General features: G+C 39.7%; 1 protein-coding gene across 8 annotated transcripts in view; it reads right to left on the reverse strand.

Moving 5' to 3' along the window:
* LOC144195979 (ankyrin-1-like) overlaps positions 1 to 18414 on the reverse strand; it is a 56619-nt gene extending 38205 nt beyond the window's left edge. For 7 of the 8 annotated variants that reach the window (XM_077715920.1, XM_077715918.1, XM_077715916.1 and 4 more), the window contains exons 1-2: positions 18132 to 18414; positions 918 to 1010 (exon numbers count right to left, since the gene is read on the reverse strand). In XM_077715920.1, coding sequence (XP_077572046.1) covers positions 918 to 1010; positions 18132 to 18257 — 219 coding nt within the window. In that variant the 5' untranslated portion in view covers positions 18258 to 18414. The remainder of the gene's footprint in view (positions 1 to 917; positions 1011 to 18131) is intronic. The other variant, XM_077715919.1, reaches the window with a different exon arrangement.
* Between the last annotated feature and the right edge of the window lie 5068 nt (positions 18415 to 23482).

Here is a 23482-nt window from a genome sequence, read left to right on the forward strand (position 1 = left end):
AAAGACAGACAGCGATTGCTGTCACATTGGAAATACACAAGAGCCACAATACACAAACAGTGAACCATCAAAGGCAAGGTACAAGGCATGCACAAACCACAACTATGCAGCAAACATACTGAGGTTAATAAGGACAGAAACGCTAATAAAGTGGAAATGGCATGCAAGGAGTGAGAGTAAGCATGCAAGGTGAACTAACAACTCACACACATACACACACACACTCCTCACACTCTTTAAATTTGATCTTAGCCGAAACACAATCACAGTGGTACGGATGAAACAAAAGCATATTTACTAAATCAGAAGAACCCACAGGAAAAATACTCTGTTATCAGTTATGTGAACCTCTGCTGCATGAACTACTTTGTGTTGCAATAAACAAGTGTTTTAGTAACTTTACCATATGTTCCTCGTGTTATGCGACTAAATATGACTGATATTTTGCCCGTGGACTCTTGCCATGTAATATGCTGATCTGACAACATCATTTTCTGGATATCACAAGACACTGGGAACGATGTTATTCTTAAAAACAGATACACACGTGTCTTACATGAAAGTATAAAAGTCCTACACAAACATAAGAAATAAAAAAAACATTAAAACCAGCAAGTTAGTACAATCGTCAAGCAGGGAAAGGGAAGAGTAAAAAAAATAAATAAAAGCTCCAGCGTGATCCACGACACCTGTACGACTGAATTAGCTCACAGCACGACAGCACCACTCCAATGAACCAGCACTACAATACCATAAGCAACACAAGAAAAATTGATAAGAAAAAAATAAAACGGCAGCAAAGTGACACAATTTACATGACGGGATGACGATCCATACAGAATATATATACATACATATATATACACACACACATTAATATAGATAAAAGGCCAAATATACATGTTGCAGATATTTACTTCATCATCATAGAGCCATACTCCTTGGCCATCCGGCATCTCAGAGCTCACACTACTGTCCTGATCGATTAGCCAGCGATGCACGGCGTGGGCCTAAAAGAACATATGACATAAAGACAGAACCCAGTTAATAAGAACAGTGAGAAGAAGATGGGGTGACAGAAAAGAGAGGGAAGAGAGCAGTAGGAAATCGGCAACAAGGAAGATTAAAAATAAAATAAAAAGCGACATCCGATCATTTTGACACAGGTCGAGAAGACAGATAAGGCATGGGAATCGGGAAAAAGTAAAGCAGAACCCACCCGCCCTCCGCAAAAATGGTCTGTCTGTGGGAACCAGGTAAGGATGACCAGCATGGCTGTGCCAACAAGGATGTCATACATGCAGTGGCCATCACTGGGCAGCGGGCCACTGATGGCAAAGATGGTGGTGTCGATGCTCACAGATGGAACGGCTGAGTCATGATTCAAGTGAGACTGGATTTTCTGGGTTAGCTTGCGCAATTGTACTTACCCAGTAGAAAAAAACAATCGGCACGGGTAATTGACCACAAGTAAACATTGCACAGGTATGTCTGTGCATTAATGGTAATTTTTTTTCTCACAAATTTGCATGCACTCCATAAATCACAAGAGAAAGCATTCACACATTCAATCTTTCAATTGCTCTGCTGTTTCACTGTGTAAACTTTGGTTAAATTACATTAAATCAGCATGACCTTTGAAGACATCCTTCATTGTAGGGTCTATAACGCTTGCATATTCCTAAATCATATTCCACATAGATTTGACACACACCCATGCAGCCACAATCACACACAACCACAAACTGTTTCTCTTGCCTGTTGTGGTGTTTCTAACTAAAAAAAAAGAAAAAGAATCAAACAGCTACTTTTGAGCCACTTGAACCCTTTTCCACAGTAAAATGACTGTCAAAATCTCTTCAATGAACACATTAATCACCATGTCATGGCAATACCTACATTGAACTCAGCAAATGTATGGTACTTCATGATAAAGTGTCGCTGGTAGGCACACCCTAAAACTGCAAAAAGATATGCAGCTCAGAGGAAATGATGATAAAACGCAGTTTTGACTAAACAACATGATGTAGTGATTGTATATCTACAGAATTTTTAGCACTTATCTCAGTCAGGCAAGATTCACCCTGAACTGTACCCCCGAACATGTAGAAAAAAAACTATCATTGATACCCATATTTGCAATTATGAGTCTTCAATAAAACTGCAGTACTGCAAAAAACCCAAACAAACAAGTAGAATAGATTTACATATAGGAGATGGTTTCAAACCTGTGGTCCAGGAGCAAATTGCGGCACAGGGACAATATTTAGCAGCCCACTTTTGACATTTGACTGTAGTATTAGTGTAAAAATGAAAAGAAATTGAATTAAAAGGTATTTTGCTCTGGAAATTTTATTGATTAATTTTCTTGTTTTGTGTTATAAATTGAGCAAGTTTAATGTACTCACATGAAATACATACGCACTAACAAACTTCAAGAGGTGGGGAAAGGTGAAGTGTCAGATGCTAAAGTCAACACACAGCTGTGCGAGACGCACACACTCACACGGAGTCACCGCAAGGGTAGAGCGAATCACAAGGTGACAGTAGAGGCCAAACCCTAAAATAGAAAAATCCAGGGGAAAGGACTGCAGTATACTGCATCGTTTTCCAAACCGATTTATCACCCCAAAAATTGCACTTTGAATGCCCGTTCTTTTTTCTTTTTGGGGAAAACTCTCCTTTAACCGTTTTTGTCCTGTTTTCGTGTTTGTGCGACCAAATGATATGCGGCGGCGTCATCTGCAGAGTTTGTGGTGAGTTGCAGAGCGTGTCAGCTTAAAAGGATAATTGGATTAAGTAGCAGACGGATAGTGATGACAGGAGAAGAGGGGCAAAGGGGTGAGGATAAAGACGAGGAGGTGGGAAATGTCTTAGGCAAAGGGGGTTGAGAGGTGCTGATAAGAGGAACAGGCCATTTCACTGAGGAGCCTTTGGGAGCCCCAGGGCAGCCAAAAGACACAGAGGGAACTCAAATTGTTACGCTGTAGATTAGAAGGATCAAATGGGATAACACGCGTAGTCTCTGGGCACCTAACTAACATGGCCTAGGCATTTGGGTAGACTCACTATAATCAGAAATAACAGAGAAGAGAAAGAACTTGATAAAATGTGTCCACTCAATGGCCGGTGAACTGTATCAGAAAATGATACCTTCATATTTGTGAAGCATATTCCATATTTCCAGAGGTATGGCTCAAGCAAGAAACGAAGAGAGAAGTCCCAAACTCCAAATGTAGAATTTTTTTGGGGGGCAAATTATATGTATTCATAATCAACACAAGCTTTCTTGTTCGTCTTATATTTTTAGGAATATATATAAATGACAACTACTAAAAATGATTACAATAATCATCCATGGCAATAAACCTTACATCGAATTCAGAGGAAAGTGTAACATTTCCAAGGATTGGGTAGAAAAGGCTGAAGAGCCACCAAAGTAAACACACCTTTGACCCCAATGATTAAAACTTAAGAAAAGTGATGGAAAGTAGCATATTTAATAAATAATAATGAATCGTGACAATAAAACTTCTAGAAGATTTTTTAAGGGCTTCTAAGGTGAAAGTGCCTGATTAATCATGCATATAGTGTGAGATGAATTTAAGTGAGGTGAATTCTAGAAGGGCACAGATTGAGGCACCAGGTGGTATGGAATTGAAATATTGTGCAGGAGCATCCCTATTCACTTTGTCTCATCATCACCATATCAGCTTCTTGTGGTACCTTTTCTTCTGTAGACTAGCTTAGAACTTTCTAATCATACCCTTTGTGTCATAAAAGTCTAAAATACATACATGGTTTTCACTTGACTATAGTGTAATTGACCAGAATGTCTACAGAGTGATCACACTCATCATTCAGTGTCTGAAATTCAGCAGGGTTTAGATTTGCCAGGCAGGGCAGCTCATGACTGTTCCACTATGGATAAGAAAGCCATTTTATACCACCATTAATCATTAACAATAGCAATTTTATTGTATTAATTATTAAGTCTGTGTAGTCTGACAATTTACTTGAGGTATCCTAACTGTGGATTGTTGCATTGAGATACTAAGTGGAAATCAGGGATCATAGAGATGATGCTTAGTAACACTCAACCCCAACAAGACATTTGTCTTATTTGTGGAAAGAAAAAGGTGGAGACCTTTAGAATACATGTTTATCAATGACTTTCAGTTGCTTTAAAATATTTGTATACAAGTATTTATCTCGAAAAAGCACCAGTTTCCCAAACCAGAGTAATGTATCCATTATCATAATAAAACATGCATAAAGACAAGATAGACTCAACGAGACAGCGCAGCCAAAAACCTGGATTTGAAAGGCTTATTTTCATCTTTTTTTGCTTGCTTTTTATTCTTTTATGTTGCTCTTTTCTTTTCGTGCAGAGAAATGGAAAGAGACATGTCTTTTCTTTCAGCCTGCGCCTCATTATGGTCCTTTTCAGGTCTGGCCTATTGTATGGGCCTAGCCTAAAGCCTTACATACGCATACTGGAACAGCCGGTGGATTACGGAGACTCATGTCAAGACTGCAACGGTAGCTGCAACCACTTCAGTAAGCAGACCCCCCACTTGCAAATTGCAACACGAATACTATACGCGTTGGAGAGTGAAGCCAAAAAGAGCCATGCCAAGACGAAACCAACAGGAACATCTGCTGTGGCACATACATAATCGTAAACAATACAGCCACCAGGTCATGGCTGTCATATTAGTGGACACACTCTTATCTCAAATAATCAGCATACCATGTGCAATCGCCACGTACAAAAAGCGCCAAGCTACTGAATGAATCGCAATAAGATTAGACGTTCAGAAGTGATCATCATCTGCTTTTCAGACAAATACATTTGCTTAACATTAGACCTTAAGGAATATATTATCAAGCGACACATTCAGACGTATAACGCGGCAGTAAGACAAGAACAAAGAACGATTATTACCAGGACTGGAAAAAAACTTTTCTCATTAGAGTATTCTCTTATTGAGAACTTTTAAATTGAAAATTCTATTGATTTTTTTTGTGCACATTAAGACCAATGATTCAGAGAATTAAAGTAAATATCAAGCTATGATTTATGGATCATCTTTATTATTCATCTATCCTCATTAGGATTTTTAAATTATTTTTTTTGCAATGTGGTCTTAATATGGGAGACATTTATCCAAGGCAAAAAAGGCTTATTAAAACTGCGTATATGTTTCTTGTTAATGTTTAATAAGATCTTGTAATGTTGATGAAATATGTGGTTATTAGAGCTCATACTCTGATTCATGTTTATCCTGAGTTAGATGCATTCATAAAAACACAAAACAAGCAACTGTTTGCATGTTAACTGATTGCTGTGACACGTCTGCACAACTGCGTTTTAAAACTACAAAAATATTGCTAAATAATAATGAAAAGTGAAGTCAGGATTTGGATAAAATATGAATGAAACACAATTGTACGTTGGGAGAGTGGTTAGCTTGTTTACTGGCAACTACTTTAAAGTACCCTGCCTACTTTAATATGAGATGGGCTCTGGCATCCTCGTGAGGATTAGAGGCAAGGAAAACAAACAAATCTTTCTTCCAGATAACTAACTAAATAAATAAATATTTACAGAATTTCAGAAAAACTGTATAATAAAAACAAAGAACTCCAACTGTGCATTATTACAGTGGGATTTCCATTTTTTTCCCACATTTCCACAACCATAGGTGGTGGAATAATGGAATATTGCATAACTGCATGTATGAATATTTTTCTGTATATATCGCCCAAGGGATTGAAGAATGGTTATGCAGCTATTAAAAGGGAGATTTTTGCCACATTGGGCACAGTTGGTATGAATTGAAATACAGTACTGTATTAAAAATAGCTGTGTCATGCATGTTAGAGTAATAACAAAAAAAATGTATGTATGTGTGAATTTAGCAGTCAGCGGGACATTTGGAGGCTATCTATCAGCACTGTTCGCTCAGCCAATCCTGCTTTCTCCGGGGACGTGAAACACCAAAGCCCCCCTCGATCACTGCTACATGCAGTGCTAAATGAGCCCCACTGCAATTATATCTTTACTGTATAACACAAACGACTTAGTTACAGAAGCCCAACAATTTTAAAGCTTTTTGTGCACAAACAGCGACGGAAAGTAAAAACAGGTAACCCTTAAACATTTTCACACCCCGAAGAGAGCAACATAACACTTTCCAATAATATGCTGATGTTAAATCACACACAATACAGCACTGAGCACATTTAAGGAACTGCTTTCACCAAAAGAACAAAATTGTTGTTCATTTTAGCATTAAAGATGGGCTTGTGATTGTTCAAATCGGAGTTACATGCATTCAATAGCAATGGCTTCCTTAAAATTAGACGGACCTTCACAAGCATTCAAGTTAGTTTCTGCTATTTACAGGCTTCTCAAACCAGGCCTGGTGCGTTCATAAAGTGGGAGTGCTTTTCGCTGCGGCTCCCAGATTCCTTAGTCAGCACCAATAGGACAAACAATTACACCTAGGCACACAGGAGTGCAGGAAACAAGTGACATGGAATATTGTACACAAGCGTATTGTATAGCTGAGAATGAATAGAGCTGAGAAAAAGCTTGCAAATAGGAGTTGTTCATTCAAGATCCATCCTCACACATGCAGCACAGTCATGCACACACAGCAGGAAAGCTGAATGCATCTAAAAATAGAACTGCATTTGCACCCCACTGTCATCATTATTCCTTTCATGGTCCTTATCAGCAGAGCGGGGCTCATACAGTTAGTGGACGTTCAAAGCTTTTTCATGGAGCTTTTTTTGGGGCTTACCCTCACACTCACTTTTCCATACTCTGTTTTCTGTCCTTGTCCTCCACCTCACAAAAACTCAAACTGGTTTGCCTTACTAAAGTGGAGGTCCATTAAATTACATTGAGATCCACCTAGTTGAGATTCTTCTTGAATATATGTTTAACAATTTACTCACGGTCTGAAAATCTTAAATTTATAGTTTTATTATGTTATTTTATTTATTGTAGTCCCTCTGGGTACCACAAGATGTCTCTAAGGCCCTGGTTAAGTAACAATGGGTATCAAGGAATGATGTTGGAGTGATGTATTGAGACAGTATGTGTGTCAGGGGGAGCTTTTTCATTGGTTGCCAGTGGAAGAGACTCTATTGGTTGTAAAATGTAATTTCTTTAAATATACCATTTATGGTGATAGTTTAATTTGAAATAATATAATGATTTAAGCAGCATTTTTTGCAATATTCTCATTTTACACAATATGGGAAGTTCTAAATAGTTTGTAGGATGTCAAATGTTCAAGTTCATCGCTTATGGCTTTAATATACTAAATGACAAAGAACACACTTTCTTAGATTTTTTTTGACAGAATAAACCACTTCTCACTCTTTGTAATGGACTTTTTGGGGCACACCACAATGCTACTCTACACCTAAATTAACTTTCGGCTGGATTATTCAAGCAAGACGGGAGAGAAACAAAATCCCACCATTGCTACACACCTGTGGCCTTTGAAAATTTGCACTTATCTTTCACACAAAAAAAAAAAACTATCACCCTCAAAACTACAGAAAAGATCCAACTCGCAACAAAAGGAAACACTTGGACAAGGTAAGTGAAGTGGCTTGTGAAAACCAAGCAAGGGGAACCACAAGAGCACCTCAGTCAGCTTGAGTTCCAAAAAGAATGGAAAGCAATATGTGGAAAAAAATGTGAGCATGCTTGAGAAAGAGGAATGCAAAGAAAGAGAACAATGTCAGAGAAAGTAGAGGGCAGATTGGATTGGATGATTGTGATGAGAGCAAGCATTGCAAGAGCTCTACCTATAAAAGTGGTTGTTGAGATGCAAAAAAATGGAAGGGAAATGAAGATGAACACAATAAGCGCCAAAAGCTAATCCCTAACACATACATGCAGATGTCCCTTTTGAAGGACTATGGGCTACATTATTAGGACAAAAATATGTAAGTGGAATTGAGCACAATCACCATTAGGGTTTTTACAATGAAGACAACAAACAATACATATAAATAGAAATGTACATTACAGACATCAAGATTGGATTGTTGAGAGAAACAGTGAAGTAAGGACTTCCCAAGGATAAAAACACAATATGGCCATGAGACTCAAAATAGATCCACCCCCAAACACAGCACTTTGACTCAGATTGCTAAAAAATGCATTATGATAAAAGTCAAGCTACTTTTGAATGTCAGTATTCTTTTCATTCATTCGTTTTATAAGACAAGTGCATACACTGTTAAGTACGATGCTCTTCATAATTTTTAAGAACATACAGTTTAGAAATGTGATGTCCTGAAATGACTTTTGGATTCTACACACACTCACACACCCAAAAACAGCAGTCACACCTAATAAAAACAAAAATGGTGTAAAATACTGTTGCTGAATGAAGCCTAAGTGTTAGAGGTCAATCCATTATAACAATATGTGCTAGAATTCCTCCTACAAACCTACAGTTGTCATTATTGTTGCACTGGAACTTGAAGTTAGTCCAGCATGCATCCCATTCTTGTTGTATTTCCACTGACCCAAGCAGAAAGGCAATATAAATACCCAATTACTATTGATTGGTTAGCAAAGGTTTTTCAGTCTACTGTTGAGTGCCCCTACTATCTTAGCAAGAACGGACTTGGAGCTACTCAAATGCTGATTTAGTTGTTGTTGTTTTTGTCTTGCAAAAGATGTCTACCACAAAACTGCAATGCCTATTACCTCTCTCTGTATTTTTATTGCTGTTTTGGAACCAAGAAAATTTAGTAGTACATCAATTGGCCTCACTTACCGCAGCAGAATTGTAAAACACATGATTCCCACTATACTAAGTTAAACAAATCAGACACATTCCTAGTATACTTGGGAAGAGTTAAGTTTGCCCATGAAAAAGAATCACTTTGGGGGCCATAAATGAAAACATGCATCTAAGAGCGGCTGGATGACGCTCACCTCTGCTGTCTTTGAATCATTCATGACCCTGCATTGCTGTGGAACACAGTTTCAGACCTGCCTCCTATAATCTGCCTCTCTGCAGCAACCACCACTCTGCCCCACTATATGTTCATTCTGTAGTTTTAAAATTTTGTTCTAAAACTGCCATCCCTAAACAACATTGAAAAAGAACACCATTGTTTTAGTTCATGCTGTTTGCATCTGTGCTGCTCTCAGTAAATGCAACAAATATAGCGTTCTAATAAATCCCATCTGCTTCAGTTTGATGTTAGGAACATAACACGGTGAAAGAGAGAAATATAAATAACCTGCAACAATGCCCATGTTGCTCTTTATCTCCTTTGTGTTGTTCTTTAAAAGGTTAAATAAACGTCAGTGCGAGTTGTAATCTGAGAATTTCCATTTTAATCATGACTTGATAGGACGCCCAGGGCCGATTCCGTTGCAATAATGTACAGTTATTCATAGAAGTTGCTGCTATCAGAGCTGAGAGAATCCGTTTACTTCAGGCTGGAAGCTGGCAATTCTGTAGGGTCGGTGACACAGGTGTTTTCCGAATGATAGAATTCTGAATGTAGTTGGATGCACAAAAATGTCTTCACAATCTCAAGATTTGATTGACTTTGTACCTCCTAGCAAGAGGGTTAACAGGGTGTTGTAACTGGAGCTGTTTCACTGACGCACAACAATACTGGGAAGTTATCAGTTCTTTAACGTCTAATTTGCTCTCTTCGTCAAGTGCATTGCTGAACAATAATGAATAATTGATGAGTATGTGAACCAGTATTGCAGAGCCGCACTGGATTGCTGCATTGGAAGCGAGGGAAAGGTGGATTAGAACAGGGCATGTTTATGAGTGCCTCTGTGTTTCTGCTCGCACGGCTACAGTAGCACTCCTTTGCTATATCAGAAAATGGAAGGCACACAAGGTGTCTGAAAGAAACACACTCTACAACATACATCATAAACACTAACTCATGTTAGTGTCACATTCTCCAAGACACTTATTGAAGAGTGATGCTCTTCTGCACAGCATCACTGGGTTTCAACCAGCAGAGAAGCAACCTGATCATACCAGCAGGGGGAGTAAAACCAGCCCTTCCTCAAAAGAATTATGGTGCAATAACAACCACACAAGACATGCAATGACTGCCAAATAGCAAATCGTACAATAAATAGATGCTACAACTTTGTAAAGGTTCATACCATGTTTGCCAAGTAAGACCAACCTCGGGATTAAGGCCTTAAATACCAAAAATATCAAAAGGATTTGCATTAAGTAGTAAAACACAATCCAGATTCTAACACTCCTACAAACATCTCAACTCAGTAGGTTATTCTGAGCATATTATATAACAACCAGGGCTGAAGTCCAAGGATCCTACAAGTGTCTTTAAAAAAGTGTGTAATAATAAAAAAAAAAAGTAGAACAAAAACAAAAGAGCGACTACTACCATAAATGAAATGCACGTCTTGAATCAAAGCAAATTGAATAAAATACTCATTAATTACTACACCGTCAAAAAGTGAAAAATTCTACCTTTTCACACACAAATCATTTTGCTATCCCCCCTTTTCCCCCCAACATCAATATAGAACAGATTGTCAGCACCAATTTCACATTCAATTGTAATATTGCTCTTTTTTGCACATTATATAATGAGAAACTCCAAAAAAATACATTTTAAATAAAATTAATGAGTTAAAAATAGATAGTGTTGAACATGATTGAAATTATAGTAACCTATGACCTGAGCTGGCACGGAATTCATGACAAATTGAACAGATATTCACTGTAGTGACCACTGTCCTTGAAAGAGTTGAATGTCTTTGCTTTCCCCAACATTTCCTCCTGCTTGATGTTATCATTTGATTAAGATAACACTGTTTTTGTAAAGGAAAAGTGGCCATGCAAGGTGCGCTAAGAGGAAATAATGAAAGAGATGGGATAGGTCCTGTTTGCTCGACTCAGCAAAAAGCAGGAATGCAAAAGTGACTGAAACAAAGTAGTGGAAGACGCAGAAACTGGATAAACTTGGAAATAAGGTCCATTATGAAATGTTATTTTTCAAAACTTTCCACCTTTTTCCCTCAGCAGATAATCTGTCATGATTTTATAAAAGATAGGACATCAACTTTGCTCGTCCGTGCAGCAAACACTGACATACGTACGTAAAGGCAATTAAATGTCCCTGCCAGAGGGTCCCACGGGCCAAAGTCCCACCGCTCTATGCTCTAAAAAACAATTTCTCCATTAACAGAAACTCAGCACCATGAGACCCTTTAGCCCCCCGCTATAGATTCTCTTGCACTTTAACTCTGGAGCGGGGGGGAATTGCCAGAAGCAGAAGAAAACCACAAAAAGGGGCAGCTCGACTCTATGCCTCGGCTACATAGAAGCAGCAGAAAGTGAGATGTGGACGGAATGAAGAGAGCCAAATGCTGAGTTGTAAGAATATGACTCCAGGAATCGATAACAAACTAATGAATAATTTACAAAATAATCTTTATAAAACTGCCATTCTTCTCCCCGAGTAAAAAAGTGGATTGTCTTAAGGTGCAATTTGTAGATAGTGGTCGTAGGACATAGATAAATAATGTCAAGGTAGTATAATTGTGCTTGGGAAGACTTTTCTTTTAGCAATTATAGAAATTTAAGAACTGAATTTTTGTTCTCTATCCAGATATTAATGAGTGCTTCCCTTTCTCAAAGTGTCAAATAGCATCAATGAGCAATGACCAATCATCCTATGGTTCAAGAAAACGCTGGGAAAAAAATGATGTCAGCCTTCACTCGATTAGAAAGTCCTCGTTGTGAACACTGGGTGGCAACATTACACACACACACACATTGTGCTGACTAAGGCTTTGCTGACATGGGTGTGCTCTTGCCAAGTTTACATGCATGTGTGTACCAACGTAGTCCAGATGGAGGTGCGTTTGACCTTGTGGAGCAACTGCATTCCCAGTTTCTCCTCCCTGAGGAGCTGACGTGATTGTTTTCCCTTAAGAATGCACACTGGCCCAATGGCATTTTCTGCAGCAGAGATTTTAAGTGCCTTATTTAGTTTGATCACTGTCAGTATCTGATGCAAGGTTTATATTTCATTGTTTCAGTCCAGAAGACTGTAGAGGCAAGTGTGCTAAATCTTGCATAGTCCATGGCTTAAATAAGAGCAGAAGGGGTGGGGGGCGAGAGAAGAAATTCTGCAGTGTTGCAACGTGCCACAAGTAACTGCAGCAGAGGTGGAAACAAGGAAGGAGTCCATATTGGAGCAGGAGGATTGATTAGAGCAAGGATGCACATTGGAGCACAGAGAGAACGGGAAAGAGAGACGTGGGCACCTGGCTCTGCATCAACTGGAGGGGGGGAAACAATCTCTGGGGTCTGCCAATTAGAGGGAGGGTGACATGACTCTTCTCGCAGCCAGCTAGTAAATCCTGCGTCACTCGACGAGCCACGTGCCTCAGCTCCGTAAATGCAAACAAGCGCACTGACACTAAACACGACATAGATACAGGACTAATGACTAATTAATCGAGCTCCCTCATCTCTCTGGCTGTTTTCACATATTTCGTCCTAGTTCATGTATGTTGAAGATAATACGTCAGAAGGAATACAATTCATTCCATATCCCACGTGCTCAACTATTCAAAGTAAACCAGAAGGGAGAATAACCAAATTGTTTTAAATGACCTGTTTTCCCTCTGTCATTGCAAAACTACATAAATGTGCTGTATAAAAATGCTTACAAAAAACTAAGTGTTTACTTTTCAAAGCCAGCGGCATTAATTATCCCCTTCAAGGCAATAATGCAATAATCCTCGTTCGTTAAGTGCTCTTCCGATTGCTCTTGATTTTAGGATTATCGCGTGTTCTATTCAAGTTGTCTTGTTCATCCGTTAGTTTTCTCTGATAACATATTTCATCCCATATTGTCCCTCAAATTCAGGTCCTTTAACTTTTAATCTCATCTAGTATGAGGGTGGTTTTATGAATATAGAATTCAGATTTGCAACATACATCTGGCTGATGCTATCACTGCTCTCTTGTGTTCTCTTGTTTTTGTTGGATGTCCTTCTATAGAGGAGTGAATCAAATCAAAGTGAAACCATTCTGCTCCTCATGAGGATTTAGAAGAAGGGGTTGACAAATGCTTGGGCTTTTAATAACAGTGCCATGATGCAACAACACCGTGATGACACTTGACTCAAGGATTAGACGACTCAAGGAATGTGCACTGACTTGGGAGTCATTTGAGAGGGCTGCTCACACCGGCCACAATAGTTACCATCCAACAAACCTTATCACTATGCTAGCACACAACTTTGACACACTTATACTACAATCTCTCAACATTTGGTCACACATTACCTCGGTCAATTTCAGTACTGCACTCTACACTGACTTCAGCACCACTCGAGTCTAATTTTATGTGAAAAAAAAATAATATTTATATTAAAAAAGATGAGATTTCATTCAAATCTGATTTTTTTTTAACAGGAAAAATAGGAGCAAGGTGAGCAATGAGGATGAAACCCTAGTTTGTCATGGCTTATATCTTATGGATGACTCAGAGAGAGGGAGAGACTGCAGAGAGTGTATCAAAGCAGAACACAGAGCATCTGTGAGCAATAAGTGCCGGATTCTACCACCTGTCCTTTCCCTCTCTTGCAATTTCATTGGCAAATAGGTTAAAAGGAAAAACCACCAGAGGAAGTCTCAACAACAAATGCTTTGCTATGTGATAACAAACAACAATGACCTATCGCATGACGTTATTGTACTGCATCTGCATGTGCTCGCCATTTTTCATTGCGTACATAAGGACATATTTCAATAACCCGGATCTCTCTCAATTTTGGTTATGCAATAGCTGCACTGTCAGAATAACAATTGAGAGAGAGTGAGAAGGAAAAAGAGAGAGAGAGAGAACGATTAGCACAACTGGCCAAGGAGAGACATTGTGAGGAAGATGGTAGACGGGGAGGGAGGCACTTGACGGAGAGTCTGAGGAAGCCCCTCTCAATATGACACATCATTTCACGTGCTGTCTCGGAAATAAATAGATTATGCGCTGCAGTGGGAGGATGAACAAAGGCAGATGCTGCCATCATTAAGGTTTAACGCTGAAACTGGCGCAGTCGGATGTGTCAGCTGAGCTTTATTTACCATCAGCAGCCAACACGCTTATGCTGACCTATGCTTTTACTACATGGAAATTCAAGTGTCTTCAAACACATCTCAACAGTTGCAGTAAAACCCAACCCGGACAGAATAAACGTATTTCAATACTAAATACTCAAAAGCTTTTTAGAGTTCTGGGAAACCCGGACCCCCTGAAGAGAAAAGTGCCTGCTGGATGTTTGACGTTGCCTCTTTTTTCTCTTCTCATTCATCTGAGTATATGTGTGTTAAATCTATTCTTGAAGAGAATGTAGACAAACTTAAAAAGGCGGGGGAGATTTCTTTAATTACTACATAAACCTGAATGGGTGGTGGTGTCACAGCTTTGAGCCTGTTCTCTGCAAGCTCATAAAAAGAGCCCGTGGAGGCAGTGGTGGGTTTGGGGGCTTGGCCTCACATGTATCTACCGCTGCAGCTTTAATTAAAGGAGTGTGTGCTGCCCATACAGCACTCATCAAGTCTTCCCCAGCCTCCATCAACCTGAATGAGTGCCTGGACCAAGCGTGCTGAGTCATCCGACTCTGGGCATCCACTGGGCCACCTGAACACACGTTCCATCAATTCCAAGCGTGCACCATTGACAAACGTGATTTGGAACTCTGAACACTTCCCTGGCTGAGACTATTGACTAATCTTAACCTTACTTATTGCGCTCTTAAAGTTGCCTTGACCACATAAGAGACGTGATGATACAGGAGTTCACAACCCTAATGACGAGTAATGGCTGGCAAGTGTGTACCTACAGTGTTTAATTATCACTGTGTAGCTATCAAGGTCTAATATTACAAATCAAACAAATATATTTTCTGCTCTTGTAAAGGGCTAACCATGATAAGACCCTAGGAGGTATTTTATCAAAGACTTTCTGCAATTGGCGCATCATTAATGGGAATACTCGGGGATCTATTTTCATGTCTAATGCAGATGTAAGGTCGGTTCATTAGGAGCCCAGTCATCCTTTATTTATGTAAAACCATCAACTAATAATATTTTGTCTTAATGACTGCGATTTTATATTTTGGAAAAATTTAGTGTCAACATTTTCTAGTATATAATTCAGCGGTAATCCATATGGCTCTTAAGGATTAAAAAAAATCAATGATTTAACATTTCTGTAAATCATATGACCATACTGTATTTGTGAAGAACTACTACTAAGAGTATGCCGCAGAAAAACATGCGAGCAGGAATGTATTATATTACCAATACGAACAGAGGTTAGGTCGAGAATTCAAAGAGTCATATGAACCCATTTCTTACAGAAAATCAGCCACAAGATTGCTTTTCTTTACCTCACTGCGTGATATGTAGCGTATATGGTTTCACATAGGGTGCCATTCAAGACCGTTCTTTATGTATAGCAGTGTCTGCGGAGAGGACGGTAACTATACAAGCTTCCAAAACAGAGCAAAATAAGAACAATCTCTGGGATACTAATAATAATAATAGGAATTGAGCTCCACTGTTGAATTAATATGGCGGTCTAAAGACAGATTTAGTACTACAGGTCTGCAACGGGGAGCTACCAAATGAGGCGAATACATGTTGGTAAAAGAATGATAACGGATCAGAAATCAGATTGTGATGGTCTCTAGAATCGTTGGCTTTTACAGTCCTCCAACTAAATCTGACCCAGAAAGCAGAGCAAAAGATACAGCTGACTTTGCAGAGATAATTAGGGATACAGATCTATGTCCATGAAACTAACTAATGAGATGATGGAGCTGCCAAACACAAGTGTACTGCCAGGGGGTCTAACAAAAACAGCATTGCTTGAAAAATGTTCACTTTAAATCTCACAACAAAACTGCAGGAAAACCAGCAGAAATGATCAGACGGCAGGTTCTGACTGTGATGATCTTAGTAACCACTGCAGCAGCACCACTAATCCGCTGCACCAACCTGCATACACACCCCAACACACGATAACATACACACACACCATCACTTTAGACAGCTATTACAATCCGTGTCTGGGTTTGGCAGCACTGAGAAAGATCTACTTCCAGTTGAGGCCGTTTTTGAGGGCAGAAAGATACAGGCAGAGACTAAACTAAAAACATTTTTGTCCAGAAGAAGAAGTCAGTGCCATGAAAGATGCACTGTGCTAGACCAAGAGCAGACACTTCAGTGCTAGACAGTCTGGAGTAGCCAAGTAGCCGTAGAGCAAACTGACCAGATGAATTTCATTAATGACTCTTACTTGAGAGCATGCACACTAATGGGTCAGGAGTCCACTGCCACAATTGTCTTTCTTTCCAGTTCTTTGTCTTGTACGTATCAGACAAACTTTACTAAATGGTAAACTAAGCATAGGAATGGTGACTGTTTACCCTTCGAACTGTTAATTGCCATTTTTTTCTCATCTTTTCTGGTTCTACTAACAAAATGAAATGCACCATGTTACAGAATCCGAAAATAAAATTATTGGTTAACAGATAGAAAGCTACATACTACTGGTTTGACATTAAGAAAACATTAACGATTGCAGACTGGTACTGTATTTTTTTCCCCCTAAATCCCGTTGCTAGATGGTAAGAACACAGACCAAAAATATGAGGCATGAAAAGGTCTCACAGAATTTGACACAAAGTCTCACTGAACAATTGAGTCAGAGTTAAGGTTCAAGAAAAATTAGTCCAAGAAGTGCCCCGTTAATCAGAGTAAGTTAGAGAAGTTCAGCTTTCTCACGAACCAAATGTGGACGGTTATTTCAAGAGCAGTACAAAAACACTTCTAGCTCGACAACCCATGCATAAGGTAGTGTTGAAAATGTGAATGGGGGGGATTGGAAAGGCTTATTGAAGTGAATGAGGCTCCATGGTTATGTAACTGATAGAGGATCCCCTGAAACAACGCACGTTGAGTCAAATATGGGGCTGGATTAAGATCTTGAGAAAAAACCTCATCCACACTTATGCATATGCTGTTAGTGTTTTCCTTCTTGCATCTCTCTGTTCCAGACTCGCTCACATGCGTGCAACCACATTCGTGTCTAGCTCACACTTTTTTTAAGAGCACGGGGTGGTTGACGTGAAGCTGGGAGACGATAATAGGTTTGACGCTCCTGTGAAACATTCAAGTCAACTACATTTCCTTGTTTTAACATAGTGCACCTAGGAAATGAAAAATGCAAGCCTCCCGAGACTGGGAGGGAGGGAGCAGTCTTGTGTTTGGCTACAACACTCCGCCGCATCAGCACCAAATTGGTTTTCAGCCAGCTTGGCACTATGCACATTCACAGGCTTGCTGAAGAGCTATTTTCAACCAACGATCAACAACCCAAGTCTGAAGATGAATCATTTTTATAATCGCAATGGAAAATGAGAAATTGTACCAGCAGTAATAATGCACAGCAGTTTTAGGATAGGTCCCTGCAATTGCTGACTGACGTCACAGTGATTTATTGTTTACAAAAAGCTCGGCAATCTTCAGGTAAAAGATGGAATCCTGCAGGTTTTCCAAAAACGGGTAGCCTGCGGGTATTCCACCGCAGCGGTAATTCCAAAGCCAAATAAACGACAAGTGCAGTGACCACTCGATGATTTGTGCTCATATAAAAATTTCACTGTGCCAATTCAAAAAAAAAGGTGACAGAAAAGTGCGAACGAGGACAGAAACCTAGTGCTTCATTGGCGGACAATTGATTGAGGACAGTCAATAAACTAAGCATAAAGCAGTCGAAAAGGATTAGGAAAGCATGCAGTGTGCTGGACGGTTTCCCGTGTTTGTATGCCCATGACATACATGTGTGCCAGGGAGAAATGTGTGAACACACAGTGGAAACACAACATGACTGGCTTTCCATGTGTGCCCAGGCACCCCAGACCCAGTTAGCATGACACAAAGAAGGGAGGGGGCATCTCAACATCCCAAAATCCCCCTCCCTACCCCTACCACCACCATCACCACCACCACCCGCCTCCCCTGACTACGACACCTGTGTATCATCCATCCGAGTACCTTGCGCTTTTTATCCCGTGACCGGCTCCTCTTCTTGGACTTTTCCTCTTCTTTTTCTTTGCGCTCCTGCTCTGCTAGGGCTTCTAAATCCTTGTTTTTGCGGAGGTGTTTGGCCGCTTGAGCCATCGCGCTCGAGGAGGTCTGGGTGGTCTTGGCTCGTCCAGATCTTACGGTGCAGGGACTTTTACCCGGCGCGTGCCAACACTAGCGCTACTGCTGCTGCTGATGATGATGCTGCTGCTGCTGCTGTGTTCCTCTCTGGTCCTGCAGAGTCTGAGCGTTCTCACTCTCCTCCTCCTCTTCAGCAGTGCAGTCACACACACACGTACACACACGCACTCACAAACAGCGGCAGTCCTCAGCCGTCTGCTGTGGGATGCGATTGCAGTACGGTGCTCTTCTCGATCGTTAATGTACACTTTGTCCATTCAATCTTTTTCTGCAGCCTTCCTTCCTGTCATCTCCCTCTGCCAGTTCTTTAAAATATTGAATGAAAGGGATCCCGTGTTCAACCCCTTTCTGCACATTTTTTAGCTTCAATACAATGTGTTTTCGTCCCCGACCCACCCTGTCGACTAAGATTTAAAGTGGGGGAATGGACACTCTTGAGGAATAGCTTACACTTTCAATCATTGCCACTTTTTCAAGCTCACATTAGATTTTGGACTATTGGCACAGGGGTAAAATGTTCAGGATACTGGAGGAAATAAAAGAAATGTAAAATTTTCATGAGGTGGAGTGGGGTAGCCTTTGACTTGTTAACTCTCCTCTTCTACGTACTCACTCTTTGCTCTTTTGGCTTCACTGCAGCAGATATCCTGTGCTGGGAGCTTGGCGCAGTCTGCTTGTGGATGCCATGTCTAAGTTATACGCACTGCAATTTCACACGCAAAGTGGGATACTCACATTCTCTAAGGGAATCCAATGTGATTTTTTTTTACTGCTGTTTCCTGTAATCTTACATTTCATGAGCAGCAGGATATCGGTTTCCTGCATGAGCTCCAATGTACTTGTTTGTGCATCAAGGGTTAGGTGAATGAAAAGAAGTTTTGATGAAGAGTAAGCGCTCTCTCTTCTCCCCTGTGTTCTGATTCTCCCCTCCGCCGCCAAACAATGCTGCTGACGCAGGTATTGGCACTTCACACGATGAGATTTCTACATGCAAGTGCCTATGCGACAAAATCATATTTCATCATTTTTTTTGAAAAGTAGGAGTGCCCACTTCGACACATATCCCTGAGAGGTCAAATGTCACAAACATTCTATGTTGCTTTTCAGTCTCGTCAATCAGATTTCACCTGAGCTTTTGATGATATTTGATGAAATCCATAAATTCCTTGCAATTGGGTATTCAATAACGTTTTCAAGCAGTTTAAACTTTTTTTTGTCCATGCAGTTATTCAAAATGTGACAAACCTAGCCTCATCGCCCTCTTGAGATGTAAAACACTAACACTTTAACATAAAATTCTGATCTTATGGAGAACAAGCAACTTTACACGGAATTGGTGCAGCAAGAATTGGAACTCCGAACCACGAGGCAGTCATCATTAACACACACACACACACACTGTGATGCTGATGAAAAATGATAATACTCGAGTCTAATGTTATTATCAAACTCTGTCATGGTTTTATGAACATGGGCAAAATGAAAGACTAATCCTTTATTCTATTGTTGCGCATTGGACAACAGCAGGCGTTCAGCCAAATGTTTACTATGCTGCTCATGTTGGATCAGCCTGGACATTTCTGATAGCAAATGTCTCCAGTGTGTTAGTTGGCAGAAGGCCACAGCCTACAGTGGCCTACTACAGTTCTGTGTGGGCCTGCATGCGCCATTCTCTGCACCATCACGTGTGGCTTGATGACCAATTAGTTTAGCAGAGCTGCTATGTGAAGTTCCCCCCATTAAACTACCGTATAGTTAAAATCTGTAGACCTTTGGCAGATTTTTGGCTGATTAAAGGCTGACCTTTTAAAGATTTTTTTGTTTACTGTCAATTAATCATTGGTTTAGGCTTGAAAGGGTTAAGTATATACATCTATTTTTAAGACCTATAGCACTTATTGGGTTTGTGGTTAAACTGAAGCCTGTTCCAACTGCAGGGGGGGGGGGATAAACTGTTAAATTGAAATGAAATTTAAAAAATATACAGTTAAAAAAATAAAGGATTGAACCCCCCTAAAAAAAAATGTAAAGCATGAAAAATATGAAAGCAAAAAAAAAAAAACAATTTTAACAGTCAAAAGAGAAAGGGGAAAAAAGATTTGAAGGCAGAAAAAAACGTCCAAAAAATGAGTAAATGTATGGAAATGGCTTAATGACAGCAATTTCAAGGAAACAATTGGTATGGTGACAAATTACGATTGTGGATTCAAGGTCACAAGCTCCCTCTGCGGGTTTATATGGTGTACTACATGAAGATAATCGAGTTCACTGTTCTTCCACGAAAAAGTATAAAATCCTTATATATACACACAAGATAGGTACTAAATATGCAATATGTAGAGAAAATTTTCAATCATCAGCAACAATACTGTTAGACATTAATTTCTATCAATCATGCATATAAACTCTAATGTTAAACTAACATTTCATTGGAAATTTAGATATAATAAATCTGCTTCAGAAAATGCCAGTCCAATTGAATCCAAACAAGACTCCAAGGTTTTTAGTCCTAATTAATTTCCCACTTTTTATGGTGGGTGCATTAGAAATGACTAAATTTTGAAAATATCATTATGAACTGAGAATTGAATCTCAATCTTAATGGTGACAAATATAATACACAAACATATTTGTCTATGAAGGGGGAAACCATTCATCTTTTTGTGTGCATCTCTTACCTTCTACAGAACGATGCCAACAGTGAGCGTCATGATTAGGAAAAGCCATATGGCAGATGACAAAGCAACGGCAAGCAGGCAGGCAGGCAGGCAGACTCAGGCCTGCTGGCAGATCACCTGATCCTACTCTGTATTCTATGAAATGATTGCATCCTAGCCAAGGACTGAAAAGTACCTGAAGGCTCAGGAGGATGTGTAAAAGTTTGCATAGCATCTCCAGCTTCATTATCACAGTAAACAGGAATGATCTGAAAGAAAACAAAAATGGCATACCTGTTTCTGTGCAGAGAAAAGAATGTTTGCAAAGGATCATCTACAAGAAGTCAGCTGTGTGTGCCCCTTAACTTGAGTTTAATATTCATTGTTAAGGTTAAGGCAAGCGTTTTTTCTGCCCAAAGAGATAGAATGCCAAATTCGTGCACTACAGAGTATACACTCGTTGTTTAAGTAAAAGTAGGTTCAAGAGCCAAGGGCGATTTACTACTGCACTCTAGTGGTTACAGAGATGTACAATTTGTATTTGCTCAATAAAAAAGGAATTCTTAGTTTTTCTCTTAACCCTATTTGGCCAAAAGTATTAAATTTGTTCCTTACATTTTAGTAGATGTGGATTTTATCCCTGATGAAAACTAGTGCATCATGTTTATGTAAATATACATATAACATGATAAAAAATGAAGACTTTTTGTTTTGAGGGACCATTCTACGCTTAGAGTTTAAAAAATTTAAATTTAATGTCAATTCTTCATTGGTTTTGGGCTTAAAAGGGTTAAGTATAACCATCTATTTTTGAGTCCTCTAGCTATTAGTGCATCCAGCTGTTGTGGAAAAAGACATGTTAAATGATCTTTAAAAAAATATATAAAGAAAACACTCCACAATACATAATGTGATTTTAAAAGCCATGGGAAACCTACACATCTGGTTGCGAGTGCAACCCAACTTCTCATCTGACCGGATTTGTTTTCCCCTTTCCGAATGTCAGCCAATTTTGAAGACATTATGATGATCGTGGCAACGGCATTACACAAAGTCTGGGAAAAACCCTTCAGCGGTGCATGAAGGTGTGGCAGTAGATAGGCTGGAAAAATGTATCAGACTCCATCAAAAGTATTTTAAATGGAATGTCCTTAATTTGGGAATCTACCTTCATAAATATCAAATGATTTTTATCATCAATTTTTCCCCACAGTCCATCTTATCTCATGAGGTCACAAGGTCAAATTATTATTATAACTTAATTTCTCACATTAAACATGTAGGCTTAGGTATATGACTAGCGCTATTAATTTAAACATTGATCTCTGTTTTTCCATTTCTTTGCCAACAATAGTTTGACAAGAAACCCAATATATAGTGTGAATTAAACATTAACTTATAAGAAGGAAAGGGGAGTCCTGCTGAACAAGGGAGTGGCCACAAAGAGTCCAAACAGCAATAATTCAGCCAGTAAGACAAAATGAGGAATGAAAGAAAAGGAAATGGAGCAGGAAGTGTTGGGGAGGAGGCCATAGGCCGGAGGCTGTCACCGCAAACAGTTGAGACCGAGTCCCCCGAGTCCTATTCCCTTCCTCTCGCTCCTCTCGCTCCTCCCGGCTCTCATACCTCATCTCTTCTCCCCTACCGTCTCTTTTCCTCTGTGTATTTTTCTTCCATGGATTCCTTACAAATAGCTTCCTCTGGTTTTCCCCTTGCACAAATTATTTCATCCTCCTTTCAGCTCCATCAATCTTTCCACCCCCACAGGTGGTCAAGCAGCTCTACAAAATGCACACACCCTCAATCACAACCATTTCTTTAACAGTGATGAGGTAATTAATAGCAGATTTCTGATTTTAACAGGAAGCGATGCCACATTTACTTGGTTAATCAATGAAGTTAACGTTTGTAATGAAAGCAACTACGGGGACTCTTAGAGCACTTTCATTACATCCACGCATGTTTTGGAGACATTTACTTGCAAATAATGTGCTGGCCACAGCAAGTAACAAAATCCCTTAAAATGGACAAAAATGCTTGATTACATTAAAACAAAACAAATGCATGAACATGTGGTGATATTGTTTGAGGTCCAATACAGTCCAATTCTTCCATGGACCGTTGGGCTAATTAGTGGTTGTCTTTTCCAAAGAGTAACCGGAGCCAAACAGACATTGGCTTGCCTAATGCCACCCTGCAAGTCCTCACTTGGTCCAAATGTGTTCAACTAGATGTATAGCCCGCCTCCTTCCACCTGCCCTCTATTCTTCCTTTCTAATCAGGCGTCTCTGCCAATCAATTTAATCACCATGGCAACAGTTTACAGGGTAGCTATGCCAAACGCCACAACCCGACACTATAAACAACAACAAAACAAAAAAGGGAAACTCTGACAGCTCAGAATTGATGAGGGAGCATCTTGTCAAAGGCCAGAAATTAGATTAGGCCAAACCACACCCACACACACACACACATACACACACATACACACACATACACACACTCACATACACACACTCACAT

This window comes from Stigmatopora nigra, chromosome 4, assembly GCF_051989575.1.
Source record: "Stigmatopora nigra isolate UIUO_SnigA chromosome 4, RoL_Snig_1.1, whole genome shotgun sequence".
NCBI lineage: Eukaryota > Metazoa > Chordata > Actinopteri > Syngnathiformes > Syngnathidae > Stigmatopora > Stigmatopora nigra.